The 27,500-nt window shown below is 46.2% G+C and overlaps 1 protein-coding gene across 1 annotated transcript in view; it reads left to right on the top strand.

Moving 5' to 3' along the window:
- The first annotated feature begins 22,450 nt into the window (after nt 1-22,450).
- The window catches only part of NKX1-1 (NK1 homeobox 1), a 5,320-nt gene continuing 270 nt past the window's right edge, over nt 22,451-27,500 (top strand). The window contains exons 1-2 of the mRNA XM_026064550.1: nt 22,451-22,925; nt 26,989-27,500. The exon at nt 26,989-27,500 is cut by the window's right edge and continues 270 nt beyond it. Of these exons, the coding sequence (XP_025920335.1) occupies nt 22,451-22,925; nt 26,989-27,500 (987 nt within the window). The remainder of the gene's footprint in view (nt 22,926-26,988) is intronic.

The following is a 27,500-nucleotide window of genomic DNA, read 5'->3' as shown; positions in this document are numbered from 1 at the left end:
ATGCATTTAATGTCAATCTGCCTCTCTCCTTATTTTGTTAGCCTTACTCTATGCAAATACTGTCCCAGTCAGCTCACACAGGACACTTAAAATCTCGTGACCCACTGGAGAGGACCTCTTATGGGAAATACTAGACTTAAAAATTACGTATGCTGGTCTGCACGTAGAACACCAGGGTTCTTTCACCCCTCTGGAGAATTCGCACACTAATATTTACTGTAGTATCTGAAAGGGGTAGACCTCTGTTGTTATCTGAGGATTGTACAGTTCTGTGAATCAGTAAGCATAAGTATTCAGAACAGTTCACAACGCGTGGTCCAGTCTGCTTTTATCCGAGGACAGAATTGGGATGCACAGTAGTGTGATACCTCTCTTGCTGAAGCCTGTGCTTTTTTTGTTTCACCAAGAAGGGACTAATCTAGGTATCAACATAATCCTCTTTGTCACAGTATCTGAGTTTCATTAAGGGAATTTATCTCATCCCAACCCTTTACCTAGGGAGGCCCGATGCCATTTCACAGGTGGGCAACTGAGTCACAGGCCAGTTGGAGTGACTTACCCACGGATACACAAGACCAGAAAGCAAGCCATTACTCCAGACACAGGTGCAAGATTACCCTTCTCCCTACTCCATGATCAAACCGATCACCTACCAACCATTATCTATTATCAAGTCTGAAGGGAACACTCAAGGAACAAGGAATCTCTGCATAAAGACATCCAATGGGCCAATGAGTTAAAAGGACGCAGACCCCCAAAAGTTCAGGCAACTTATGGAAGGTATCCAAGGAGCACATGTTATAGCTTGGGTTTTAGAAATTACCTTTGATTCTGAACTGAATGTAGCTCAAATAAAAAAATCTTCCATGCATGAGTTAGAGAGGAAACAACACAAATGTCATTTAATTTACATGACAAAGTGCTGCCATTATTTCAGTATGACAGAATGCCACTAAGGGCAATTTCTGAAAATTATTTAAACAATGTAATGAGTTAAATGTCAACGTTAGCTAATTATGTTTATGCTAATTGTTAATTAGCCCCATAATGGAGACAGTCTTAATTAACAATAGTTATGTGTGTGTATGCGTGTGTGTGAAAAAAGTGTGCATTGAGGGAGAGAGAGAGTGGCTGCAAAAAAAATGTTGTAAGTAATTTAATTTCCTGTAATCACAAGTATTTCATTTCAGACATTAACGAGAATTTTTCAATATACTTTAGAAAAGATGTGATTAACTTACAATGTATCTGTAAGCAATCCTTTCTGACTAACATCTGTTCTGTCACAATAATAGCAGCATCCTTTTTTTTTACAATGAATCGTGTAAAGCCGTATCTATCTCTGTTTTGCCACAGAACTCTTCTGCAACAGGGAAAAGATACACTTTGGAAACACAGGTAGGGTTATGACAGAGAGGTCAGAGTTACTGACAGTCACAAACTAAATAAGAGCACTAATTTCCCAGATAACAAGAATTGTTTGTTATATTTACCAGAGGAAAAGCCATTAAGTAGATTGATCCTCATATCCGTGGATACACTTGACACATTCATAACAACAACCTTTCTACTGTATGGTCTAAATTATAAAAATAATCTCCCCAACAATTTAATGGTTTAATTTTAAAAAGTGGTAGCTAATTTTTTTCAGTTGTCATACAACATGGCAAAAAGTACACTAAAATGCAGCCTGCACACTCACAGTCCATGGGCTTAGAGCCCACACTGGCAAAGTATTTAAATGCAGGTTTAGACTTAAAGAGGATACTTCAGCCATACTTATCCTGCAAAGCACTTTGGAGCATACTGAAAGGCTTTGATGAGCTGAGACTTTCATGCCCAAGTTCTTACTCCAGTCTCAGCTGGGGAAGACCAGTCAAAGTCTGCAAAAATTGCATRTGTTTAGAGCACTTAGACTAGCCCGAATACCTAAAATGTGTCTGAAAGCAGACATGTACGTAGGAATACTGCAAAACTCCCTTCTGTGTATAGAATTGCATGCTCCCACTTGGAAGGGGCACCCTATCACCCTGGCAGCTCTGCCTGACCTTTTGGCAGGTCTGTTGGAAAGATCATGGCTGCTTTATGAAGGAAACAGACTCTGAAATGGGGAAGAGATGAGTAATTTAGAGGASAGAGAGACACCTGCTAGCTTAGAAGAGCTTAAAAAGGAAAAGTAACTGTGTTAGATTTCTGCAGCTACACACACACATACATATCGCAGGACACATCCTATACAGAGTGCCCAGAACCAGCTGCTGGCATCAGTCCTTTGGGACCATGTGAATTATAGACCTGCCAGTACCTCTGAGGAGACTGTCAAAAGGATGGAGCCAGGCACTTCACAGTGGTGCATGGGGGGAGGACAAGAGACAACAGGCACAAGCTGAGACAAGAGAGACTGGAAATAAGCAGGCTCTTTTCACAAGGACAGGCAGGCAGGGCAGCCGGTTGCCCAGGGAGGCTGTGCAGACTCCATCCTTGGAGGTTTTCAAAGCCAGAGTGGATAAAGTCCTGAGCTACCTGGTCTGACCTCAGAGATGACCCTGCTTTGAGCAGGAGGTTGGACTAGAAACCCCCTTGAGTACCCTTCCAGCCTGAATTATTCTATAAGCCTATATTTTGGACACACTGTTCTAGTCTACAGGCCACAGTACCCATTACTGACCCATAATTTAAACCTAACCGTGCTTCTTTAAAATCCAAGTTGTTTAGAATTGGAAGGAAAGTCACCATTTGTGCGGCTACTGGGCCAAACTGCTCTGAGAACCAGCAAACCAACCCATCAATCCTAGCAGAGCTGCCCAAGTGTAGCTAAGAGGAGAATTTGGCCAAGAGTGTGTTTCTTAAATCCAATTAAATGTCTAATCTAATTTCTTCTACGCTGCTGTTAAAAATATCTGGGCTTTGATTTGAGTTACACCACCACTAAATATAGATGCARCAAGTAGTTCAGTGGCTTGCCAAAAACTAACAGTGGGCTATTATTGACATTCCAGGTCTTAAGGGATGGGAGAGTCTCTAGGAACAGCACTGGTACCTACAGCTACCCTTGCTGTGTATTGCAAGCCTGTGCTTTTGATTGGCCTCATGAAGTCAGCAGCTCTCAGCTGCTGGATCATTTCTCAAAAGGAGACCTAAAACCCTTTTGAATTCTTTTGTGACTTCTGTGGGGGACAGTCTTCCTCTCACACATCCAAGTGTATGGTGAGGGAACAAATATGGGGCCCAAAATGTTCATGGAGCTCACGAGAGATAATAAAGCCAAGGTCATCTATGCAAATAATCCATCACTTTAGTCATAGCTCTCTGTGCTGCTCTTCAACTTCCCTGCTTCCTACATCCAGTCTGAACTAGAATGAAAAGGAGCATCCAGCCTTGAGAAGTCTTGTAGAGTTTGGCTTAAGGCATCCAAGAGGATGTATTTACAGATAAGCATGATATAACACTGAAAAAAAAAAAAAAAAAACACAACAGAGAACTTCCTATCCAACATGCCAATTAGCTGTTGTTGCCTTTGATGCCTTTAATCTGTGAATGAAAACATGAGCAGAACCCTACTTTTAACAGGCTTAATGAGTATCTGAAAGAATTACTGTTGCCTTAGAAATACAGTTCTGCAGTTCCTATTTTAGCCATTTTTATGCAGTAATGAGTATAAATGCACATGATTAAACATAGAAGCCTGCCAAACTACCTTTGTAGTAGTAGCTGTATATAACATAAAAGCAGCTTTCAGTCTCTGAGACTTCAGGTTATAATCATGTTCATAAAAGTAAATGATGAACATGTATTAATGCTACAACGGTTTCATAAAAGAACCCAGACCTTCCTTTTACAATCACCCTTTCTRATTTTTAGCCTTCACTCAAACAGTGGAACTTATAAGTTCGTAAACATGCTTAAGCTTTGTCCAGACAAACTGGAGCTTCCTCCCTTTTCCAGCAGGACTAACGGGCTTTCCAAAGCCTGACCCATTCTGAGGAAGACAATTGCAAAACTCTGCATGAGATCAAAGGTGAAAAAGTGGGAAATGGAAGTGGTGACTGTGTATTATTAACTGATTGTCACATAGCTTTGGGAGCCCAAGCATCTGCATGGCATTTCCAGCTGTACAAATATCCCAGTACAAAAAAGGAGGTGTACATGCTACTGAAATGGATGTGTTGTTGGGCAACTGGAGAGCTGAATTCTACTCCTGCCTTCCTTGCTGACYTGCTATGCGATTGCAGCTAGTTTGGGATGAACCATGGGTAGTCAACATTTATCTTCATGAGGATTGGGAGCAAAGCCTGAAAAGTTAAAATTCTCAGTGGAAAAAAAAAGAATTCTGAGGGAAACAAGTGTTTTGGTTCAAATTAAATGTTTCATTCCACTTCCTCCTTTTTTATTTTATATAAGACAATATCAGCTTTTCAAAACGAAAAAAAACATTCAACACATACAAATTTAAAAGTTTTGTTCAGAGATGGCACATTTCAAGACTTGGGCATCAGGAGATACTCAAAGTTGATACCATTTTGCAAAGTACTTCAGTAGCAGTGAGCAGCCCTCATCAACAGTAGAAGTGATGTTTTCCTTATCTTCACTATCTTTGCCCCTCAACACACCCATTAGCCTATGGATCAGATTGCTCCTACCTGAAACTCATGGTCCTCAGCTGTTTTTTGAAGGACCTTATTCTGCAGTTGTTGAACAGAAGGAACTCTTTAAGATTAAATGCTCAGAGATATCTAATTACTTTGTGGATGCTCAACTCCCTTTGAGACTCAGGTACTTAAATATAATAAAGAACTGGGACTTTAATGGCTTCACTGTAGAATTTTTGCCTGCATTTGGGCTGAAGACCACACTGTCTGTTCAGGTACTCAGGCAGTGTATTCCAGAAAAGCTCCATTATACTACATGCAGCTATTCTGATTTCTGACCACTTGGAATCTGACTCTCAGCTTCATAGAGCACTTTTAAGATGCTCAGATGAAAGATGCTGCTTAAAGTTAATTTCTTATTATTTAAAATATGCCATGATTACACTGCCTGCATTTTATAAACCAAACCTAATTGCAGACAATAATAATTTTCGTAAGTTCAGGAATTCTTGGTTGTACTCATACTTGTTGTTTTTCTCCTCTTAAAGAGAATTAAAATGATTAAAAGCAGTCCTAAAGAAAAAGAGCCTGTAAATCTCATTTAGTAATCACTTAATTAGTTTGATGTCTCAAAAAATATTCTAATGTTGCTGGTTCTGCTGACTGAATAGTTGTCAAGTAGCATTTTGTCAGAAAAACGTGAATTATAAAGGACTGGGTTGTGACTTGGTGCACCACACCTGGAAATAAGGACACTTCTCAGTCCCTCAGTGGCTGCCTTGCATCGTGATACCTAGATATCGGCATGTGAAAGGCATTGCTACCTGCCCGGTTTATTMTCTTTCCAGAGTAGCTGGCTGGAGAACAGATACAGGATGGACTTGGTCTGCTCCATTAATATCACCAAGACCTACTCACCAAATGTGGTGTTCCTGCTCCAGCTCTGCCCAGCCAGGCAGCTACTACGCTCTCCAGGACCACAGCCCCATGCTACTCCAAATCAAGGCAAAAGCAATGATGTTATGCCTGCAGTGGTCGTGTGGAGACTGCAAAGTGAAAAGTAAGCTTGTAAACAAGCGTGAGCTGACTGTCTGACTTGTGTTGCTCTGCCTCATGGCAGAGGAGATAAAATCTGGCTCAGGGCCTGGATCTCAGGGCTAGGGGCCATACACACTGCTCCCCCCGCAGGGAAAAACCTGCACTTTACCACCCACTCCACATATCACAAAGCAACCAACTCCCACTGAGCCAAAGGGTTAGGGTGGCACATGGACAAGTGAAGCGAAAGAGTCCAGATCAGGAAATAAGATGCTGTGATAGCACAGCGTGCACTCTCTCCCCCAAAAGTCAACACACACCAGTGGAATCCAACCATTCCTGGCTGCACGTGCAGCTTTGGGCAGGAGAGCTATGAATGCTGCTGTCCTCACAGGGTCTGACACTGCTCTTTATTGTTAGGCAGCTTTTCTGTTCCTGGCAGAGGAACACTTCGCTTGTGAAGGCCAGTGAGCCCAGAGGACTTGGGGCATGGAGGTGAGGATGTACTGGTCCAAATGGCTCTGGCTCATTACAGTGGACTGAGACAATGCGTATTTTCAGTCACAGTCACATGCAGTTGCCACACATGTTCATTATAAATAATTTAATTCAGATAACCTTTCTAAAGCAAGAATATAAAACAGGTTTTATCTGGGGTTCGGCTCACTATCTCCAGAAGCTGATACAGCAGCGTGACCAGCCCAGGCAATGATGAGCCTCCTGCCTTGTCCTAGACACAAGTGAAGGTTTTGAACAAGCCCACCATGCCTCAAGTGCAAGGGAGCTGGATGTAGAGCAGTAGCATAATATATGAAGCCACGAAGCCTTGTGTGCTCTCTATCTGTGGAGTCACTCCTAGGGGTGAGGAAACTCAAACTTCATGAGGGCACACCCTGGAAGGCCTCAAGGTAAGGGCAGAGCAGACCCAAGATTTACCTCCTCCTTCCCTCCATGAAGCAGCAGCAGCTCCCCTGAGTCCCCCCAGCATAGGCTCAGGCACTACGCACAGTCTGAGAAGTCAGCTTCAAGGTCCACTGGAAGCACTGTAAGGGGACGCAGCTGAAACGTCCACATGGAGCCAAGGAAAGGACAAGACTGGGATCCCTGTGATGCACCCAAGCATGACATGCTGGCCATGGCCTATTCAGCCCATGGAAAGGCAGATCCTTGGCCCAGGCTGTGGCAGTAAATAGGCTCAAACTCTTCCTTTCCAACCCAAATCCATGCCTGAGCATGCRTTTGTACATAAACCGTGTGGTGGTAGGTGATGCAGGACAGCAGACTCGGATCAGTATTTATCCAAGAAGGTAATCGTATCTCCTGTGGGTGCTCCTGGAGAGCTACAGCATGGTCAAGGCTGCCCATGGAGTGTGCGTGCCCTCACACCGCTTCCAAAGGGAACATAATGACACCAAGTTTCCCCAGGAAAATAAAGGCTTCCCCCACCTGTGCCCACGCAGTCCGAGCGGCCTTTCTTATTCTGACATAAAGAGTTAGTCACAACTCTCAGGTACCTGGGGCAGATAAGAGAAATTGGTCTTAATTAGCTAAACATACTATATGTGCTATTGCTCCACATTTATGTGGTTAAGGGAACATATGTCCAAGGAAACAATTTTGTTGTCGCTTCCTTTGTACCTTAGTTTCTAAACAAGTGGGTTATTGTTTTATTAAGGCAGCGAATTCCCTGACTGATGGCTGCATTCGCAGGATGACCTTGTCATTGTTTTCTCAAGTACTTGTAATTGTTACAGTGGAGAACATTGGGCTTTAATTATCTGTACTAAAAACTCATACACTCTGGTTACACTCTACTGATTGTATTGGATACACTATGATATTTATTTGCCAAAGAGGGAAAAATGGCAATGGCAAGTCAGTCTAAGGACTCTCACAAGAGAAAGTAATGGTGGGTATTACAGGTTCCTAAAATACTGTAATAGCATATAGTAATTCAAGCAAGCCTAGTAATCAGTTGATGCTTGGGTTCAGTACAGATTACCTGCTATTATATCAGACGGTCTCTCAATCTTGAGAAAATATCTTTAAGGTATAAACATTTAAGCATAAGAGGTATAGAATGTAAATACCATGGATTGGCAAACGGTGCGTGCTGCAGAAACATTATGACTTCTTCTCCTTATTTGAATATAATGTATTCATTTCACACATCCAGCCACTGGGTAGCAATACAAGGCTTCAATTGCCATGCATGCTCATTATAAATAATTTAATTCAGATAGCCTTTCTACAAAGTTCATTCCCTGTGAGGATTTCCCACCAGCAGTCTGAGCCCAAACTTCTGAACCAAAGTCTGTCAGTGACTACAGCGGGGGCAAGATAAACAGCACAGCTACAAACCAGGGCTCAAAGACACTAAAACCTTACAGACATACATGAAGAATATCATTGTATTTTGACAGAAAGACTTTGAGCGAAAAAATATATATATGTGGAAATCAGAAAGATCTATGCCATGCCAGATCACCATTATTATAACAGTATTAAAACCTTAGGGTTTCTGTTGTCAGCTTAGTATAGAAAATAAAGCCATACAGAATATAAAAATAATAATGCCACATAAAATATGCCATGAAATGTAGAGCTACGAAGTATTTCCCCAGCATCTGTATAAGAATAGATCACTTGAAAGGCAAATAGTTTATGCTATTGCCCAGCCCTTGAGTCYCTGAATGCAAAATGCCCGGTGATTTTGATAGTATCTACATTTTTCCCATGCTGTATTGCATCAGCAGYGGCACGAGTAAATGAGAAGAAGATGCCAACAGAACATTTTCTGAGAAAGGCCCTCATCCGTGACATTCGCTCTCCCACTTTGGACCAAAATACCTCAGTCTGTTTATCCTTAACACATAGCATGAGACCCACCTACTTTCACTGGGTTTGGGAGAAGGAGAAAAGTGGAAAAGATATTACTTCTCCTAAAGATGGTCAGACAATTTTACATGTATCAGATACAGTAAGTAAAATTGAAGCAAAAATGCCAGGTGTCAAAGGCCCCTTCAATTTAAAAAAGGAAAAAGAAAAAAACCCAGAACCACAGTTTGGAACTGAGGTGAAATAAATTCAGATTAGAAATAAGGCAGAGTTATTTCCTCCCCTCTTGCAGTGAGGAAATGATGTTTCCACTGGCCCTTGAAGTGTTCAAGCCAAAGCTCAGACGCCGTCCTCAAAGCCACGTTTTAGTCAAGCACTAGAATTTGGCATTTGTACAGGGGCCACTTTTCACCGAAAATGGCAGGCAGGAGATGACAAAGAACATGATCTAATAACTCCATATTGCTTCCATGGCTTTCAATTAATAAAGAGGATGAATTTCTTAAAGTGAGCTGTGGCTGAGAACTGATGAATATCTTTTAAAAACCCTGCATTTTTAATGTTGGATGCATACGTTAAGTACATAGCAAAGACCTTTTTTTCATGTTTTAAATCCAAAGAAATATAATTGACAGACCCAAGTGAGAAATCCAGAGATGACAATTATTATCATTGTTATTGCTGAACTTAGGGTTGGGAGATATATGGAAACAGAAGGTACAATAAAACATACCTCATGAAGGAAGGGTACATACAAAAAGATAAATGCCGCAGGTACATGTTCCCTTCCCGATGCCTCATTACATGTGTAGCCAGTACCATGATATTACTGATACTCTTGCTTGTCATTTTACTATAACTTTGAAGTCCTTTTCTGCCATATTCTGCTGCATTTCCTCACAGTTTTGCTCTATAACCAGCCCAATTGATTTCACAGAGAGAAATAAGGGTGGTCTCATCTGGTATTATTGAAAATGCAGAGGGACATTACAGACTAATTGAAATGAGACTATTAGAGAAATGTTGTATGTGAACAGGAAACATGCACCATATCTTGGGGGAATTTAAGTCCTGTTTGGATTTCATGAAGTTATTTTCTCTCCTAATTCTTGCATGTTTTCAATCACTGGAAGCTCTTTATCAGGTTCATCTCCCAAATAAGTGTATTATATAAAATATTATTATTGCTTATAATTTAAACATTGTATTTATTATAAACAAAATATTTTATAAGCCTATTTTGAAGTTGCTTCACTCCATAATTAAGCCAGTTAAACTTGCATATATCTACAAAGAATAAGTTATGAGCTATCATTTCAGCATTGTAGTATAAAGAGAAACGTTTGACWTACAAAAACACTGATGCAAAGTGACTTCATAGCTAACTCATTTCAGTTCACAAAACATACATTCAAGAGTGAGAAATTATTTGGGAATAATTTCATTTGTAATTAAGTTTAATGTAAAGTGGCAGTATTAAATAAAGGACATATATTAAAACCAATTCTTTTTGTCCAAATTCTTTCAGTTAAACCAAGAATGTATTGCACATTGAACTGATCAAAACTACAGCGAGATACTTGTGCCAGATTCTGACCCAGAGCCCATGGAAAGACGCTGCTTTCACTTTGCACACCTATCTCCCCAGCCTGCCACCTCTGATTCTGGAAAGGAAAGAATAGCTGAAAGTTATTTAAAATGAAAAATGGGCATAGTTGTTGCCAGTGTACACACTTTGGAGTGGCTTGTATTTTTCTACTAATGTGACAGACACTTAAATGAAAGAAGTGAATTCACGGCTACAATAAAACAGTGGCCAAGTCTCCCTTACCCTTATTTTATTTCTAGCAACAGTAATAAAATGGCTGTTTATAGAGCTTTTCTTCACTCTTTCTTTTCCTTTTTGCTCACAATCAAACAAAATGTTATTTATGAGAAAGTAAAATAACTTATTTATTAAATTCTTGTTCTTGTGGTTCCACAGTAAATTGATGGCAGRATTTTACATATTAACTGGCGCTGATGACAACAGTCTCTGCTTTGAGAAATGCTTGGATTCACCTAAAGGGCTGTGGTTTTACTTGAGCATTAGGAAAAAATCAGCTAAGGATGAAAAGTAAAACCCAACTGTGGAAACACCTTAATCACTGAGCATGTGGTAATGATGGCAAGGCTATGCTGATTATTTTAAAATAACCATAAAAGTTGAAAGGCTAACAGAATAAATATAGTATGCACTTATGCATAGGATATGTGTTTACCATTGCTTCTCCATCCTTGCGAGGCCAGGCAAACAATTCCAAATGAAAAATGAAGGATGTGCACAAATATACTTCCAGGGAGGCTGCCACAATCAGACTCTGTATATCAATGAGCGCCCCCGAACGCCCCCCTGAAGTTAGGGTAAGAAATAGATGATCAACGCTTTGCCTCAAAAGTCATCCTAGAGCACCCAAAGCACCTCAGAGCTCCCAAGTGCTGTGAATATAGAGTGGCAGACCCTCGGTACAGACAAAACCAGTAATTCAAAGACAAGTGGAGAAGCAGGAAACGAATTCTGCCATCTGGAAGCAGGACTCCAGCAGTTCCTGGGAYTTCTGATCTCTGCTGGAACAAATCTATACATACTTCTCCATTGCTTCTTCTCTCCAAAGTCCACAACCTGTTTTCAAATCCCCTTCGGATAGAGGGGTGCTCTATAGGCATTCACAAAGAGTTATTCTAGCAGATATACCCCGGCTCCTTAGTCTTCTGCTGCACGTTCCTTGGTTGGACCACGAAACCTAGTTTGGGCCCAGTAAATCTTGATGCTGGACCAAATGTTTCTTCTCTCACTCACGTGTAAATTCCCATTAACACGACTGAGATTCTTATATGAATCAGGCATGCAGAATTTGACCCATTTCCACAACAGCCCTCTTCATTTAATCCTTCTGCAGAAAGTGTCACCTAAGATATTTGTTTCAATAAAGTTATTGATTTCATATCTTCACCACTTTTGCTACAGTATTTTAGGTCACTGGGTCATGTGGCCCTGCCTCATCCAATAGCTGTCTGGTCAATACCTTAAAAAACCTCAGTATTGACTGCTGGAAGAATGATCATGCAAAGAAAGGGACCCGACATCAGTCAATCGGATTGCATTTGGCAACCAAAGGGGGTAAAAAGTGAACTTATACTGATAACTGGATCAGTCTAATAAAGATACATGTGTCTTCAGCTTTAAAGCAATTGATTCTCCTAAAAATGACGTGAAGATGTGACTTGAAACAGTTTGGGACTGAGCCAAAGTCCACAGAAACCAAGATTCCCTTCAGTTCAATGAGGCTTAGAATCAGGCCCTCTGTCCATAGGACTAAATTGATGGATGAGTTAAGACACACATGTATCTGATGGAAATCCATCATCTTGGTATTGCAGTTTGGAAATAAAAACAGAGTTAAAGCAAAAAAAAAATATCCAAACAACTAATTTCAGCAAGGCTGCAGTCCTTCACTCAGTCTCCCAGAACAGCTTGAGAAACAGATGTGTGAATTTCTATCTTTAAAAGTTGTAATCAGAAACCTAGACTGATTTCTGTGCCAGAAGATGCAGAGAGAACAGGGATTTTTTACCATCTGTATGATTTCTCTATGTGTCCTTAGATCCTAAGGCATCAAAGACAGCTGGAATGAAATGCCCCAGGGAAACATCTTCTTCCATTCAGTAGTTAAGGTGCCAGCCTAAAAACTAATTTAGAGTAGACAATTAACTTTTGGACAGCAAAGTTAGATAATGAAAATGTAATTTTGGGAACTCTCCCACCCTCATCTATGTTTCATAATCATTTTGATCTATATTTCAAGCAAAGTTTATCATCAGAAATAATAATAGCTAAAATCTGGCAGTTGGGAGTTTTGTTCCCACTCTTGGTTCTACCATAGCTACTAATAATTCTCAATGCCAGTATCTGCAGTTGGTCCAATATCCAGAAGATGGGAGTCATAATGTTTATGAGAAAGTACCATTGTTATGGATAAAATTCTGTATCTGTTTATGACTTTCTCTCTGTCTATTTATGATATGCTTATCAAAGCAACACAGTATATAGAGTTGTTCTTAATATTCCCATCATCCAGTGGGAAAAAACACATGAGTAAATGATGCTTTTACTGAGAACTTTTCTTTACAAAGATCTTACAGACTATTTTTTTCTGTGATCAGTCCAAATTTGCTTGATTGCTGCACATAATAAAAGCAACTTTCTCCATCAACATTACATGGGTTGTTCCTATACCTGTCCTGCAATACCATTATAACACAACAGCATCCAAATACCTCAGCAAGTCTTGGCACTTCAGTTGCAAGAGGTATTGAAGACAATAATCCCTTTCCAGAAGTATAATTACATTTGGCACAGATACAAGAAACAAAGGGAAGCAAAAGCTCGGAGAAGCAGAGATGTTTTCCTTCATCAGTTGCTAAGCTCAGACTGTCCTGATGTCCTGACCTCTGTGCTGCATCACTTCCCCAACTCACTGAAAGGCAACCACTGAATTCTGGAAATGCTAAACCAGAAGGTCAATATACCAACCACACTCTTTTTTTTTCCTTTATTTCCCTGCTGCTTTCCTCAAAAAGTTGCCACTGTCCCCTTTGATTGCTCTCCCAGGGCACTAGCAATTTGAATCTGCCAACCCTCCATAACTATGGACATGTTTTCTTTGCCTGACCGCAAGTGTTAATGGGAATGAGAAAATGGCAAGTGGGCCTCAATATTTGTTGAGAGTTGAAGACCTGAAGGCTTTCTTCAAAATCTCATCCAACCATGAGAGCTTTGCATGAACAGAAGCTAAAGCTAAGCAAGGGCTCCAGGTTTGACAGACAATTCTACTTGGCATAGAATGATATTTACAGAATGGTACTATTTTCAAAGCAAAATACAGTATACCTCAATTATAAATAGCTGAGGGTGTAGTTTTGTTAGTCTTTTTTATTTCTGTAGCTGTGATTATTACATTGGCTGACACTTGTTATTAAAGCTCTTGGCATTGCTACTTGGCTACAAAGGACAGGAAATGATACTCTTTTAGCTACTCATATATATATATATATACATATATCATGTATGTATATATATGTGTGTGTGTGTAGGAACAGGACAGGCTTCTTCATTGTTTTTGGCTTTAAGCTCAGTCACGTTTGTGTCTTATCTGCAAATCTTTTCCCTAATTTTCCCTAATCGTCACACACTGAAGATGCAGTATTTTCCATAGGAATTCACTTCCAAATGTGACAGTATTGTCAGCCAATCACTTATCACATATTGTGACATTTTCTTTCACTTTTAAGCTTCCTGGTTGACGGAGTTCACAAGCCTTTCTTCCTGTAGAATTGGCTCTGCAGTTACTGTGTATCAGGTGCCTAATAGATTTCCCTAGAAATATATAGGTCAGCTCGGATCTGTTGCAACAGTCTTGTTCCTTGGATCTGTTGCAGCAATCAATTTGCTTGATGAATTTTACAGAATAGTTGCTAATTTCAATAATTCTGAAATTATAGTTCACTCTGATTCAGAATCCAAGGTGCCAGGCCTGGCTCTGAGTTCAGGTCCAAATTTTCAGGTTGAATATATAGCTAAAATAGGAGTCCCAACCTGGACTCTGTAACTTAGATCAGGCTTTCAAAAGCTTTAATTAAGAAATATTTATCTCTAGTGCTGAGGTAGCCAATGTTTTTGTTGCTTCTTGCCTCGTGCAATTTTTTGCATCCATTCTAAGTGCACAGAGAATGGTTGTGAAATGCTACAGTTTGATAGCGTGCTTTACCCACTTTGCCTGGCTATAAATAGGAGGACATGCTTTCTCTCTGCATTCAAGCAGCCTAAAAAATTACCTTCCCTCCTCCCCAGTCTGGAACAGAATAGTGAATTACCACATCTCAGCRAGGAACATAGTAATAAGGGAAGGAGTAACTGCATGCCAAGAATGCCTTAAAGCACTCCAACCAAGTTTTAAAAAGCACATTGGGCAGTGCCTTCAATATGCCTGCTTGACTCTGCAGGAAGTTTCTCTGTACTGACAAGAGTTGGATTTCAAATATCAAAGAGATCTTGCAACAAAGCATCAGGCAATTTTGCATTCGATTCCCTACTGGTGTAAATCAGCTGACAGTGCTAGTCTAATTTGCACCAGTTTGCAGAGCTGACCCTTTGACTTAACTCTCTAGATTAGATCTGAAAGAATAGTCTTTTTATTCACCGTATGTCTCATATCTCTATCATCACCTTCATTTCTAAGTGCTGTATATAAAAAATCATGATAGAGGAGGATTGTGCACCTGTCTGAGATTGCCTTTGACAATGCTGATTTGTAACAATATGCTCAGCCTCTGTGCCTGCTCTGCCCTCTCCAAACCAAATTCTTCACAAATAGCATTGCGGTCATTTCAGTGAAGTTCTGCATTGGAGGGAAGAAGTCTGCGATGTAATGGAAGCTGGTCAGGTTCAAACAACTGTGACGTGCTTTTGTAAATGGTCTGGCACTATTTCCTGTAGCTCAGCGTATTGTTAACAGAGGCAGCCCAGAGCAGTCTGTCAATATGGGCAAATTAGGAATGTGGCAATTTTCATTGAATTCACCAGGTTTATTCTACTGAAGAGTTAAGCTAATAGGGCTGGAGTGTCGGCATCTTGCTTTGCTACTAAACTCAAAACCTGGGAATCTCAGTTCCGTCTCCCTCCTACTGCCCCGCACACACACTGCCCCAGCTCTGCAAGCATTTGAAAATCATACAGCCAGCAACAAGACTTAGGGACATCTTCACTAACCCATCGCAACTGATAAGTCATGACAGCATTATTAACTTGTTTAAATACAAAGCATAAACCATTTTGGTCCTCACGTTAACTGACTTCTTTGCATATAAAAGCAATGAAAAACAAAGGAAGAATCTCTTTTTCTCACCTCCTCCTTGGCTAGTGGGAGAAGAACCTGCGTTTGCTCAGAGGGTTGTTCTTGGCTATCATATTCTGTGACACGCTGAACGGAGCAGGGGGGACACTAAGAAGAGTTCAGCTTTAAAGACTACTGTGAAACAAGAGAGGTCCATGCTTACCCTTGTCTTGCCTGAGAAGGTGCTGGGAGCAGTGCCTGCAAGAGTTGTGTTTCCCATGCCCATCTAGCAACTTCTTCTCTGGTTTGCCTGCAGCCAGCACCTCTTTGCCGTCCTGCTGGGCACAGCACTCGTTCTAATAACAATGCATAATAACTGGAGAAGGTCTGAATCCTACCTAAATGCACAATAAGTTTATAAGTCCTATCTAAATGCACAAAACAGTTTCCCAGAAGGATCTCTGCCATTGCAAGCTTTTTTTTTTTTAATACTTTGTGCTTTCCAGGCAATCTGGACAAGGACTATCACATAAGTAAAGAGCTGTGAAAACTACGACCAGGAGAGGCCTATTGCAAATGCTGAAATTAAGATGTTACTTGGGAAAGGAAAGGATTAATACCCTGGATAATCTAAGCATAACTAGAAAATGTGGTTCTTTCATCATTCTCTGTGAAAGGATGTTGTTCAACACACCCTCCTGTAACTAATAAGGGTAGAACTAATATGATAAATAATACACCCTTAGAAAAAGGATTATTGTAGCAGTAGAAGGAGTGATTTTTATAATCAATGTAAAATAGGTAGAGCCCTGAGTGTCACACCTAGAATATTGGTTAGTAACGCTGAGCAAGAAGAGAGTTTATAACTCACAGGGTCAGACTTGAAGTTCATTTGCAGAGAAAGGAATAAAGCTGTTTTATGTGGCTGATACTTGCAATGCACATAAACACTTTAGATAGATAAATAGACATATTTACATATGTGCATTAAAATGCAGTTATTTTTTATTGTTTCACATGTGTATCTGTGTATTTTGTATACATTCTTTACATTCTTTATGTAAACGTGTGCATATACAGAAAAAAGTATCCATATATAATGTGCTTACAGACATAGATATATATGCTCACATGCATGCACCACTAATGTATGAATGTAGGCATGCGTCTTAAATGTTTGTACAATCTGGGGCATTGCGAAGGCTGCTTAGATGCCAAGGCTAATGTCAGAAGCTGTAGCTGCAAGGAGGGGTTGGCAGCATTTGGAAGGAGGCTTGAACTCCACGAGTGTCTGAAGAGTCTCCACATCCCACTGATAAGAGAATCTTGCAGATGGGGGGGGGTTAYTTTTTTTTTATTTGTTTGCTAATTGTATTTGTTTTAGCTTTAATTCCTTCATACAGGTCAAATAGTTTTGGCCTTCACTCACTTCCCAAGGACTGTGCCACCTCGGTGAGAACCAGGCCTCCGCGACAAGGAAAGGGTGCCCGCATAAAGGAACAGCGGGAGATGCCATCGCGGCAGCCCCTCGCCCTGGGAGACGAGACCAGCAGAGGTGTGTGCACTGAGTCTGCAGTAGCCCTTCTCCTTCCCTCTCGCTCTATCTGAAGTCTGTTGTATATTTGTTCCTTCACGGCTCCTCGTCCTTAGATTAGATTTCTCCTTTCTCATTACCAACCTTAATAGACCCTTCAGACCTCATTCCAGCCCCAGATATTATCTGACCCGTATAATTAATTAATTATAGCCCAAATATTATAGATTATTAAAAATAGCATAACTAATAGTGTAATATCTCAAGCTGTCGACTTTAATAGTCAACATTGTCTTGGTCTCTCTTATCAGGCTGGGACACCCGGTGAGAATATTGATTTCTGGTAATTTTAACCATCATCTGCCATCCTGATGGGTAATTGTCAGATTTTCACCAGAGTCAGAGCTCATTTGAAATCGTTAAACCGTCGGCAAGGCTCACAGTTGATCTTAATGTTTCCTTTTTCTCCCCCTTCAATATGTTTCAGCAACAGAGAGGAAAATAAATAGAAAGAGAAAGAGAAAGCGAGCGAGAGCTGCCTGCGTGCCAGCCATCTGATTTCGCTCTTATTTTATTTTTTCCTTTAGGTGCGCAGCCCCCGTGGATGCAGCGGGGCTGTGTGTGCCCCCACCGCCACCACCGCCAAGTAACCTTTCGTTAAAAAATAAATCATAAATAAATAAATGAGCCGCTTGTCCCCGAAGCCCGCGTGTGTCCCCGGTGCCCACAAACGGGACGGCGCCGGCCGCTTCCCGGGCCCCGCTGCTGCCGCAGCATCTCGGCTCGGGGAGGGAAGGGAGCCGAGGGGAGCTGCTCCCCCGGCCCCCACCCGCGGGCTGCTGCCGCGCGTGTCCGGAGCTGCGGCAGCCGCAGGCCGGGCCCTGGCGGTCGGTCCCCGGGGAAGGGGGGTCCCCGCTCCCCCTGCCCAGCCTCCCGGCGGAGCGTCCCCAGCCTCCTACGAGCAAAACGGATCGGCTTTCACGAGGTGTGTGAAAAAGCCCCTGCAGAGGCGATCTCGGCCGCGATAAGTGACAACAAGGCACTTTATTAGTATTTTATATAAACTGCCGGCTGCTGGGAGATAAGCGCCCAAATTGGAGGAAGGGGGGCTGTTTAAATGGGGATCCCCCCGCTCCCTCCAGCCTCCTCGGTCTGTAGCACCYACCTCCAGGCGGCCCCCGGGCTGCCCTTGGGCTGCCGGGGAGCTGGGAGGGAGCCGGCGAGAGGGAAGGGAACTGTATAATAGATCCTCCGAGGATGCCCCTAGAGCATTATTTAAACTTCTAATTATGATTCATGTGTGTGATAATATTAATTTAATAATCAAGGAGCTGTGCAGGAAGCATTAACCTCAATTAAGCTCATTACTACCCTAACCTGGAATCCCCAGGGCTTTTAAATCTTCTACTATGAGGACCTGACACTGCACTGATAGAGGGCGAGATCTGCTTTAGAATCTCTCTCTCTTTTTTTCTTTTTCCTTAAATCATTTGCCTTCTTGATGGAGTTAATTAATTCCCTGACTTTGGCTGGGGGAAGGGCCGGGCACCCCGGGGTGGCTGCCGGCACCCTGCTCCTCAGCCCTGCCCGGCGCGGGGACGCACTCGCGGGCACGCACTCGCGGGCACAAAATAAGGACGAGACGGAGACTCATGTGCAAGGCAGGGGCTGGCCCCGCTCCTCGGGGCAGCCTGGGGCGCTTCGTATTTTGTCGTTATTAAAAAACAATAATAACAGCGGTAATAATAAATGCTAAAATCCGAGAGGGACCCGCTCAGAGCAAGAGGGCATGAGTTTTGGAGCCCGGCTCCGTTTGGGGACAAAGTGGGGAAGACGAGAAGCCAAGGGACCCCCCCTCCGGGCCCGCCAACCGGGCAGAGGCGGGGTGGGAAGACCCGCGTCCCCGGGAACCCGCAGCGCCCCGGCCGCGGCCAGCGACGAGCGCGGAGGGACGCGCAGCCTCGGCGCCTGGCGCATCCACCGGAGCGCCCTTCCCAGTGCTGCAAGGGCTCCTAAACTGTTTTACCATGGCGATAAATGCCCTTAATTACCCGGAGCTCCGCACCCCCCGGGGAGAGGGGAGGGGGTGGTGAGCAGTCAAAAAGGAAGAAGAAGGAAGAAAAAAAGGTTCGTTTGTTGAACTGGAGTTTGTTGCAATCTAATTTAAAATTAATTGTTAATTAATTAAGCGCGAGGTGCAAAACCGCTCACAGCCCCCGGAGCGAGTGGGCCCTCCCCTCCGCCCCAGCACCCCGGGACCGCGCTGCGCGCTCTCCCAGCGCCGAGGCCTCGGCTTCGGGGCTGCTGCAGGTTCCCAGGGGTCGCCCGGGCCGGGGCGGGGGCTGCCGCTGCCGCCTAAAGCTGGGTGCGAAGTGCCCAGCCTAGCTCCCCTGCAGCGCTAGGGGTGACCGGGCCTCTCGCYGCGCTTGGGAGAAAGAGAAGGTGCTGGGCACCAGCAGGGATGGGGCAGACCCCGGCTGCGGGGCCCTCCCCGCCCTGACCGTGCAGACCCAGGTCCCTAAATGCGGCATCTCCCCCGAGGGCTCGGGATCCGAGGCCCCGGCTCCCCCCGCTCCCTGCCGGGGTCACAGGGATCGGTGGGGACCGTGGGCCTCGGTGTGGCGGAGGAGCCGCGGGGAGGACGGCTCCTGGGAGCTGCTCCGGCCACCGGCGCCTTCAGGCTTTGGAAATATCACCTCCTCGCAGGTATAATTCAGCCTAACTACAGAGATAACCATCGCCGCGGTCGGGAGGCTTGTAAAAACGCGAGGGTGTTCCGCGCGTTTCCCTATTTGTTTTGGAGAAGGAATCATTTCCGCGGGATCCTTTCCCAGCAGGGCAGGGAGTCGGCGCAGCGGGCTTCGCGTGGGGTTCACGCAGCCTTTCCGGAGGGGTGGGGGCCGCCGCCCCCTTAGCCCCGTCCCCCCTCCAGCTGCTCCCCGACGCAGCGTCTCCCCCTCTCCCCGCCCGGAGAGGCTGTTACTGGCTTCCCTCAGACCAGGACGGGCCCGCTCAGGCGGCCCGCTCACGAGAGATATTACATGTCACAACTCATCTAGGGCCCCATAATCAGCGCTAACTTTCTGGTGAACAGATAACCAGAGATGGCAGATGGATGGAGATTGCACAAATGAGGCTCTAATTGACAATCAATTGTGATTAGGAGCAATAGAACATCTTTATAACACTCGCTTTAAAACGCCAACAAACAAAAGCGCCGGGCGGGCCGGGCCGGGGGGCCGGGCCTGAGCGCTGCCCCTGCCCCGGGGGGGCGCGGCCGTGCCCGTTACCCGCGTGGGAGCCCGCGAGCCCGGCAGGGCAGCGGAGCGGAGCGCCAAGGTGCTCCCGGGCTCCGGCTGCTCCTCCCCAGACAAGTCGGCCCGGCTCCGTGCCCGGGAATCGGTGCTGCCTTCCCTGCCGGGACTGTCCCTGCCGGGCAGCCGGGCACAAAGGTTTTAGCGCAATTAGAATAAACACTTTCTAAGAGCTATTGATACAAGATATAAGAAATTCCCTACCGCCACCACCCCTTAAAAAAAAAAGTGTTTTTTTCCGAAAGAGGTGCAAATGCAGGCGATTGCCATAACAAATCTGATAAAGCCAGGTCATTGGCATCTACCTAAACTACCATCTACTTTTCATAAATAATATCCCAGAACTACGGGCAGAAGTAATGGGAGGAAAAATTATCCGAAAGAAAAGATCGGATCAAAGTCACGGGCAGAGAAGAAGAGACAGGAGCTGCTAACAAACAAACAAGCAAACAGGGGCGTGTGTGTGTGTGTGTGTGTGTGTGTGTACATGCAGATTAAAACTTCGCCCTCGCTGTGTGTTCGTAGCAGCCCCGCCGGTAAGGTCAGGAAAAGGGGGAGAGGTAATTACCTACACATGATCAGAGATTATACATACCATTTCAACCCAGGAGGTGATTTATAATTTAAAGATAAAGCATAATAAAGTCATAAAAGGGAAAGGACACTGTTGTGGTGTCTGATTAAAATCTAAGGGCTGGTGTATAATATATGAGCGGGGGCTGTTGTGGGCTCCCGCTCAGCGGGACTCCCCTGGGCCCAGCCCGCTGATGGACTAATCATGTCCAAGCCCTACCAAAATTACAAGCTGATTGTTTTACCCATTATTTCTCCCAACTTTTAATTTCTGCTTTCTAAAGGATCATTGCCCGCGGTAATTGCAAAGGACCTGTCCTTGTATGTGTCACCAGCCTCAAAGACAAAAAAAAATCTAATTTTCCTTTTATGCTTTCTCTATTTTCCTACTTTTTTTTTTCCTGGCAGCTAATTCAAACTGAGTAGCGACTGGAGCGTCCAAAACAAGAATGAAATTGATATGATCAAAGCACACACGGCTACACGGAGGGGAAGGAAATTAAGTAGGGAAAGAAATTCTGGTTTTGTAATTCACAGATAACTCTTATTCTTATTTCTTCATTTTCCATAATTAAAACCACTTTTAATAAGGCAATGTTTTTTCGAAAGTGGAAGTTAGCTCTGGCTATTGCTTTACTTCTGCAAGGGAACAGACCCTTTTTTCCCAGTTACTTAGAATTTATTAATCGTCGTGTTTTGTCTTGTGCCGTTTTAACATATTAATTTTCTCCGAGCACTTGCCTGGCACTCACGTTTGATATTTAATTTTAATTAACTAGCTAGGGCAGAGAGAAGCGCGTGTGCGTGTGTGTATGTGCGCGGACAGCAGCCCCGCTCCAACCCCTAAACCTCCGTCCATAATTTCCCCCTTTTGTTCTAATTTAATAACGCCAGCAGGGGAAGGGAAACAGGTGCTCGGGGCTGACACCTCTGAGCCCACACACACACGCACACACATAATCCCCTTTTGATCATATAACTCCACTATTAGGGATGGAAGACCTTAAGTTCCCCTTTTGTGTGTATAATATCTTCTTTATATTGATCCCGCAATTATTTAAAAGAAAGCGTCATCTCCTCCCACTTCTCCAAATAAGGCTATTTAGATGCTTTCCAGATGAGTGGAGGTGTGCTGAAACAGAGCTGACAGCCAAGTATATCACAGCCAACACCATCCTTCATTCGCTCTCTCCCTCTCTCCCCCCCTCCCCCCGACACACACTTTCACTGTGTCTCTCCTCCAGTGATGAAGATTACAGACTATTATGGGCAAGGGATTAATTTGTAGCCAATTACAATCCAGTGCTAAATATGAATGCATAAATAAGATACAGCCGTGCCTCGGTGTGTATGTGTGCGAGAGAAGGGGGGGGGGGCAGGAGTGCCTGGGCAGCCTGGTGAGGATGATGAGAAGGAAGAAGGAGCAGCTGAGTGGAGGCTCTGAGCCGAGCATCACCTTGTGACTCCCTGCCTTCCCCGGAGGCTGCCGGCCGGCCGGCCGGACCCAGCGCAGCCGCGGGGAGCTGAAGGCAGCGGCTCGCCCCTGCCCCGCGCTCCCCTGCGCGCAGAGCCGCTCCGGAGCGGGGGGCCGGGGAGGAGTTTCCAGCTCAACTTCGCCGAAGGAAAGGGGGGGGGGAGAAAAAGGAGGTGGGGGGGAAGAAGTTGCAACCGAGAGGGGCTCTGCAAAGAGTCATGAATGTGAACAGAGACAAGGTCGGCGACATCTCCATCCCGGCAGCGGCAGCCGCGGCGGTGACAGCCCCCGCAGCCGCAGCTGGCATCGGCGGGGAGTCCTGCGGCTTGCACGGGGAAGGCATGGACAGCCATGGGGAGCCGCGGCTCTCCGCCGGCGGCGAGCTGCCGCTGTACTCCTGCCCTGGAAATAGGGAGAGGCAAGGGGACAGCCAGAGCAACACCCCTGGACAAGAGGGGGCAGTGGCCGCGCTGCCCATGGTGCACAGAACCACCTCCTTCTCGGTGCTCGACATCCTGGACCCTAACAAATTCAACAGCAAAAGGAGGCAGTGCGCGGTCTTGTACAAATCGGTGGGGACCGAGTTCACGCTGGGGGCGGAGGATAAGCCCGAGGACTCAGGGACGGAGCTGGCCGAGCAAAAGGCTCTCGCCGAAGATTTCGACACGTGCAAGAAGTCCGCAGAGCTGATCAGTAAGTAGGTTTGGGGGCTCGGAGCCCCCCGGGAAGGGGGGCTGCAGCCGGCTGCCCAGGGAAGGTGCCTGCATGCTTTAAGCCCCCCCCCATCCCACTCCGGGCAGCCTGGTCCCACCGGGGAGCTCTCGGGAGCCAGGGTGCTGGGGGCCCCGGCTCTTGGCGAGGTGCAACTGCTCCCTGCTGCTACACATAAGGAGGTGGAAAGGTGTATTGGGCTGCGGGGGGCACATCGACCGCGTACAGCAGAGCCGCCCAGGGGCTTGGCGCTGGCGCGGGCCGGCTCTCTGCGCTCCCCCCCTTTCCGCCGCGCGGAGCTGCGCGCCGGGCCCTGCCCGCTCCAGGCGGCCGCGGAGCCTCCCCGGGCAGGTGCCTCGGGAAAGGCGGCAACTCGAGGAGCGGCTCCGCAGCCGGGGAAGGGAGCGGCGCAGCCCCGCAGCGGGCCCGGGAGGGGAGGGGAGGGGATCCCGGGATCCGCTCTCTCTCCTTGCTCCTCCCGCCTGCCGCGATAGGCAGCCGTGGGGCAGCTCGGGCAAACTTGCAAGCGGCTCCTAGTGCTGCGGCTCCAGAGGAGCCGGAGCCCTTGAGCGGCCGGGCGCGGCGCCGGGGATGCGAAATCCTCTCCCGATCCGGCCTCCCGAGGCATTTATGACTTTTATGTATGTTCTTCCCAGCCTTCAAACCCGCTCTCCCCTTCCCCCCCCCGCAGCCTGCTGAGCGTTGCTCTGGGCGACAGATTCAATTTTCTCTCTCCCCTTGGCTTTTTTAGGACAAATCAGACTAATTGTGACAAAATGCTGGTTATCTCTGGAAAAACAATTAAATTCCTTCGATTACATTTAAGGTAAAATGTGCTTAGCAGCGTAAAGAGGCTGGATAATGGGGGAAATCGCCCCAGAGTGGCATGTAGGACTGCCTGGATCGATATCCTATTATCGAATTGTGCATATCTCTTTCAAGCACCTTGCAAACTCTTCCCTAACATCTAAATTATAGGGTCAAAATTCGGATAATTACTCGATTAAAACCTATTACACTTATTAGGGCTCGCTATTGATCGGGAATTGCATTCGACCCAAGCTCTAGATTGCTTTTTCTTTCTGGGTCCAAATATCCCAACTTTCTCACCTCTAAACGCTGCGACTCTGAGGATATTAGAGCACTTCCGGGAAAAGACAGCACTGGTGAAAAATATCTGTAGCTATTCTGTGTCCTGAGAGGGGAGAGGAAGGGGGAACGAGGCTGGCAAGTGGCGGAGAATAAACTTCTCGGAGAGGGAAAAATAATTTCTCAGGGTTTAAGGTGGGAGAGGACTCCGAGTTTCCTAATCCTGCCATAGCATGTCTCTAAAATTAGGCAGCGAAAGAGTTCTGGAATCTGTTCTAGCCCGAGCCTTTTACAACAGATGTGTTTTAATCAAAGCAAAAAACAGAAATGAGGCATTAATAGAATTCCAGAAAGATTTTTTTTAAATCAGTTTCTACCGGGCATAATTATTCGTCTAAACTGATCTGACTTTTGTCATACTAAATAGATCCGTGCAATCAGAAAGACCAACGAGGTCAGCCTATCCCTAATCTTACACTTTTATCTCCAGACAAGGAGAGAAATGCAATTCTATTCACTTCTCTAAAAATAAATACATTTGGAGACATCATGAAGCAGTGTGCTTCGCTTACTGACAAGTTTCCCAGACATTTTGCGCRTTTAGCTCTTCAGTCATAACACATTAATATTATGTAAAGGGAGAACAGCCACAAATTGATCTGGAACTACTCGAAAATCATGACAGTTAATTCTGTTTTTTCCCCCTCGTAAGTAATATTACATCAAACTGCAGTTTAATTTAGGAGAGGAAAGTGTTCTGAAAAGTATCTCTAGCCAGAACAGTACCAACACCATAAAAATGTGGCTTTCTGGCAAAAGGAGAAAGAAAACAGTGTTATAAATCACTTCTAAAACTCATTTAWTCTTAAAAATAAATATTAAAACTCCGTATTATATGTTATCTTCCAGAAACACAATTCCAAGTTCAGCGTGAATATGCATCGCCAATTGTATTCGCGTTAAAATTTTCTGTTTAAAGAGAATTTTAATAGCCCTTAATTGAACAACGGCTAGCATTTCCTAGAGTTTACTGGAAAAAATAAACTCTAAAATACTAAACACGCATTCCCTGCTTAGTGTGTGTGAAAGCTGCACGTATTGGTTACGATTACCAAGATCCTGCCAAGTAGACGTATCTACACACATTTTTTTAATATATCGTTGTTGCAAAAATTATGCACTATAATTTACAACAAGTTCTACAGGTTGTAGGGTATTTAACTTGGCTTCATCTTCACGCACTGTTTCAAATTGGGGGGGGACGAAAAACTAGCTACGTTCACATTCACGTACGGCAGTGATTATACGTTTTTTTCTATTCGCCACTTCGAAAGAAAGCTGGAAAAAACTCTTGGTTAATAAAGCCCGCGTTATTAAGGGCAGTTTTCCGGGTAAAGGTGATTACAGTATACTCGCCTGCCCCCTTTTCTCGTAGGGAGCCAGCCACATCCAGCGTTAGCCGAAATCAGCTCCTTCCCCAAAACACATTCTCACTTAACACCTCTAATCCTAGATACGGGCGTCCAGCATCAGAATGTGGACCAGGTTTGAGATGTGGTAGGATATTCAGTTTGGGGGGATTACAACCGACTAAAGCACGCACGGGATGGTAGATAAGCGAATCACTTCTCTGTTTGCATAGCTCGGTTAAACGAGTTAAACGAGCTCTTGCTTAGAGATCTACCCGGAGCTACCCCCCCGTTGCAGGTGTGAGCGGCTACCTGGGGCGGGAAGTTTAGGAGTGCCTGAAAGAGATGGATAAAGAGGATCGCATTTACGGTCCTCTGCACCCCGAGCTGCCCGTGCGCCTCCGAAATTCCCCATTACTTCGGTGGGAGTTTGCGGAGAGCATTTGCCTCCCGGCTCTCCCAGAGGAGAGCGAGCCCTGAGGGCGAGAGGAGCCGGTTCCYTTGAAAATGCTATTTTCTTTTGGGCTTCATAATGACAGAATTGTCAACAGAAGTCCAACAGCCTTAAATATCGGATAATTACCTTGTTCTCCGATGGAAACCCGTTAATTGGGGCGTAATATAAACCCAAATAAATTAAATGACCGTTAACTAGTTTGTACATTACACAAAATGAGTTTAATTAAGTTTGTATCTGCTCTGCTAATCAATACAAGTATTTACTCCACTTTAATACTTCCGTCTCATGAAGAGACAAGAGATCAAACAAGGCGGAGAAAGGGTTAAAAATGCCAGCGCAAAAGCCAGCAAACCTTCCCTCGGTGCGGAGAATTCCGAAACTAAAACTGCTAGAAGCGGTGCATCACCTGCGCTGCCCGCTTCCAAAACGCTCGGCCGCGGCGGGGTGCGCAAGGGCTGCTCCCGCCCCACCTGCCCCGCGGCGCGGGCGCGGCGGCCGGGCCCCGCAGAGCGCCGCCGCCGGGCTCCGGGGACGCGCGGCCCCGCCTGCCCGAAGACCTTCCCGGCCGCTGAGCGCTGTGTGCGCTCAGGAGCGGCGGCTCGAGGCGGGAGGCACGTCCCGCGCGCTCCCCTCTGGGCGCCAGCCCTTGCCGAAGTTGGGGCGCTCGCAGGGGCAGCGCCGGCGGACTCGCCCCGGGCGCGCTCGCCCTCGGCGGCCACCGCTCAGCCCGGCGGTCCCGAGGGGAGCTCCCACCCCCGGCTCGGCGGGCTGAGCGGCCCTCTGCGCGGCCAGGAGGCCCGGGCTGGCCGGCTCCCCGCCTCGGGCAGGGCGGCCCCGCTCGCGGGCGCTCTCGCCCCGCAGCACCGCGGGCAGCCTGCCGCCGCCCCAGCCCTCACTGCAGCGGGGCCGCCAGCGGGCTGGATCCGCCCCCAAAGCGGAGCCCGGCGGCAGCGCGAGCCCCGCGGGGCCAAATTCCTCCTCGGGGCCCTCACCCTGGGCGGCTGCACCGGAGGGGGCTTGGGCCGGGCCGGGCGGGGGCTGGGGCTGGCCGCGGCGAGGCCTAACGGCGGCTGTCGCTTGTGCACAGAGGATGGCGAACTCTACAAGGCCGAGGAGTGCGACCTCGACTACAGCAGCAGGCCGAGCCGCAGCCCCGACAGCGAGCTGCCGGACGACGAGGAGCTGTGCAGCGAGGAGAGCAGCAGCAGCAGCAGCTCGGCGCCGCCCGGCGAGGCCGAGCCGGGCCACCACCACGCCGAGGCGGGCGAGGCGGGCGCCGGCCCGCCGCAGCCTCCGCCGCCGCCGCAGCCTCAGCAGCCGGCGCCGCCGCCGCCCGGCGGGGGGCAGCAGAGCCAGCAGGCCAAGCCCAAGAGGAAGCGCACGGGCKCGGACTCCAAGTCGGGCAAGCCCCGGCGGGCGCGGACAGCTTTCACCTACGAGCAGCTGGTGGCGCTGGAGAACAAATTCAAGTCGACGCGGTACCTGTCGGTGTGCGAGCGCCTCAACCTGGCGCTCTCGCTCAGCCTCACCGAGACGCAGGTGAAGATCTGGTTCCAGAACCGCCGCACCAAGTGGAAGAAGCAGAACCCCGGCGCCGAC

The sequence above is a fragment of the Apteryx rowi genome, unplaced genomic scaffold (genome assembly GCF_003343035.1).
Source record: "Apteryx rowi isolate R43461 unplaced genomic scaffold, aptRow1 scaffold_22, whole genome shotgun sequence".
Classification (NCBI taxonomy): Eukaryota; Metazoa; Chordata; class Aves; order Apterygiformes; family Apterygidae; genus Apteryx; species Apteryx rowi.
The sequence above is the reverse complement of the archived record's forward strand: the minus strand, read 5'-3'. Positions and strand labels throughout refer to the sequence as shown.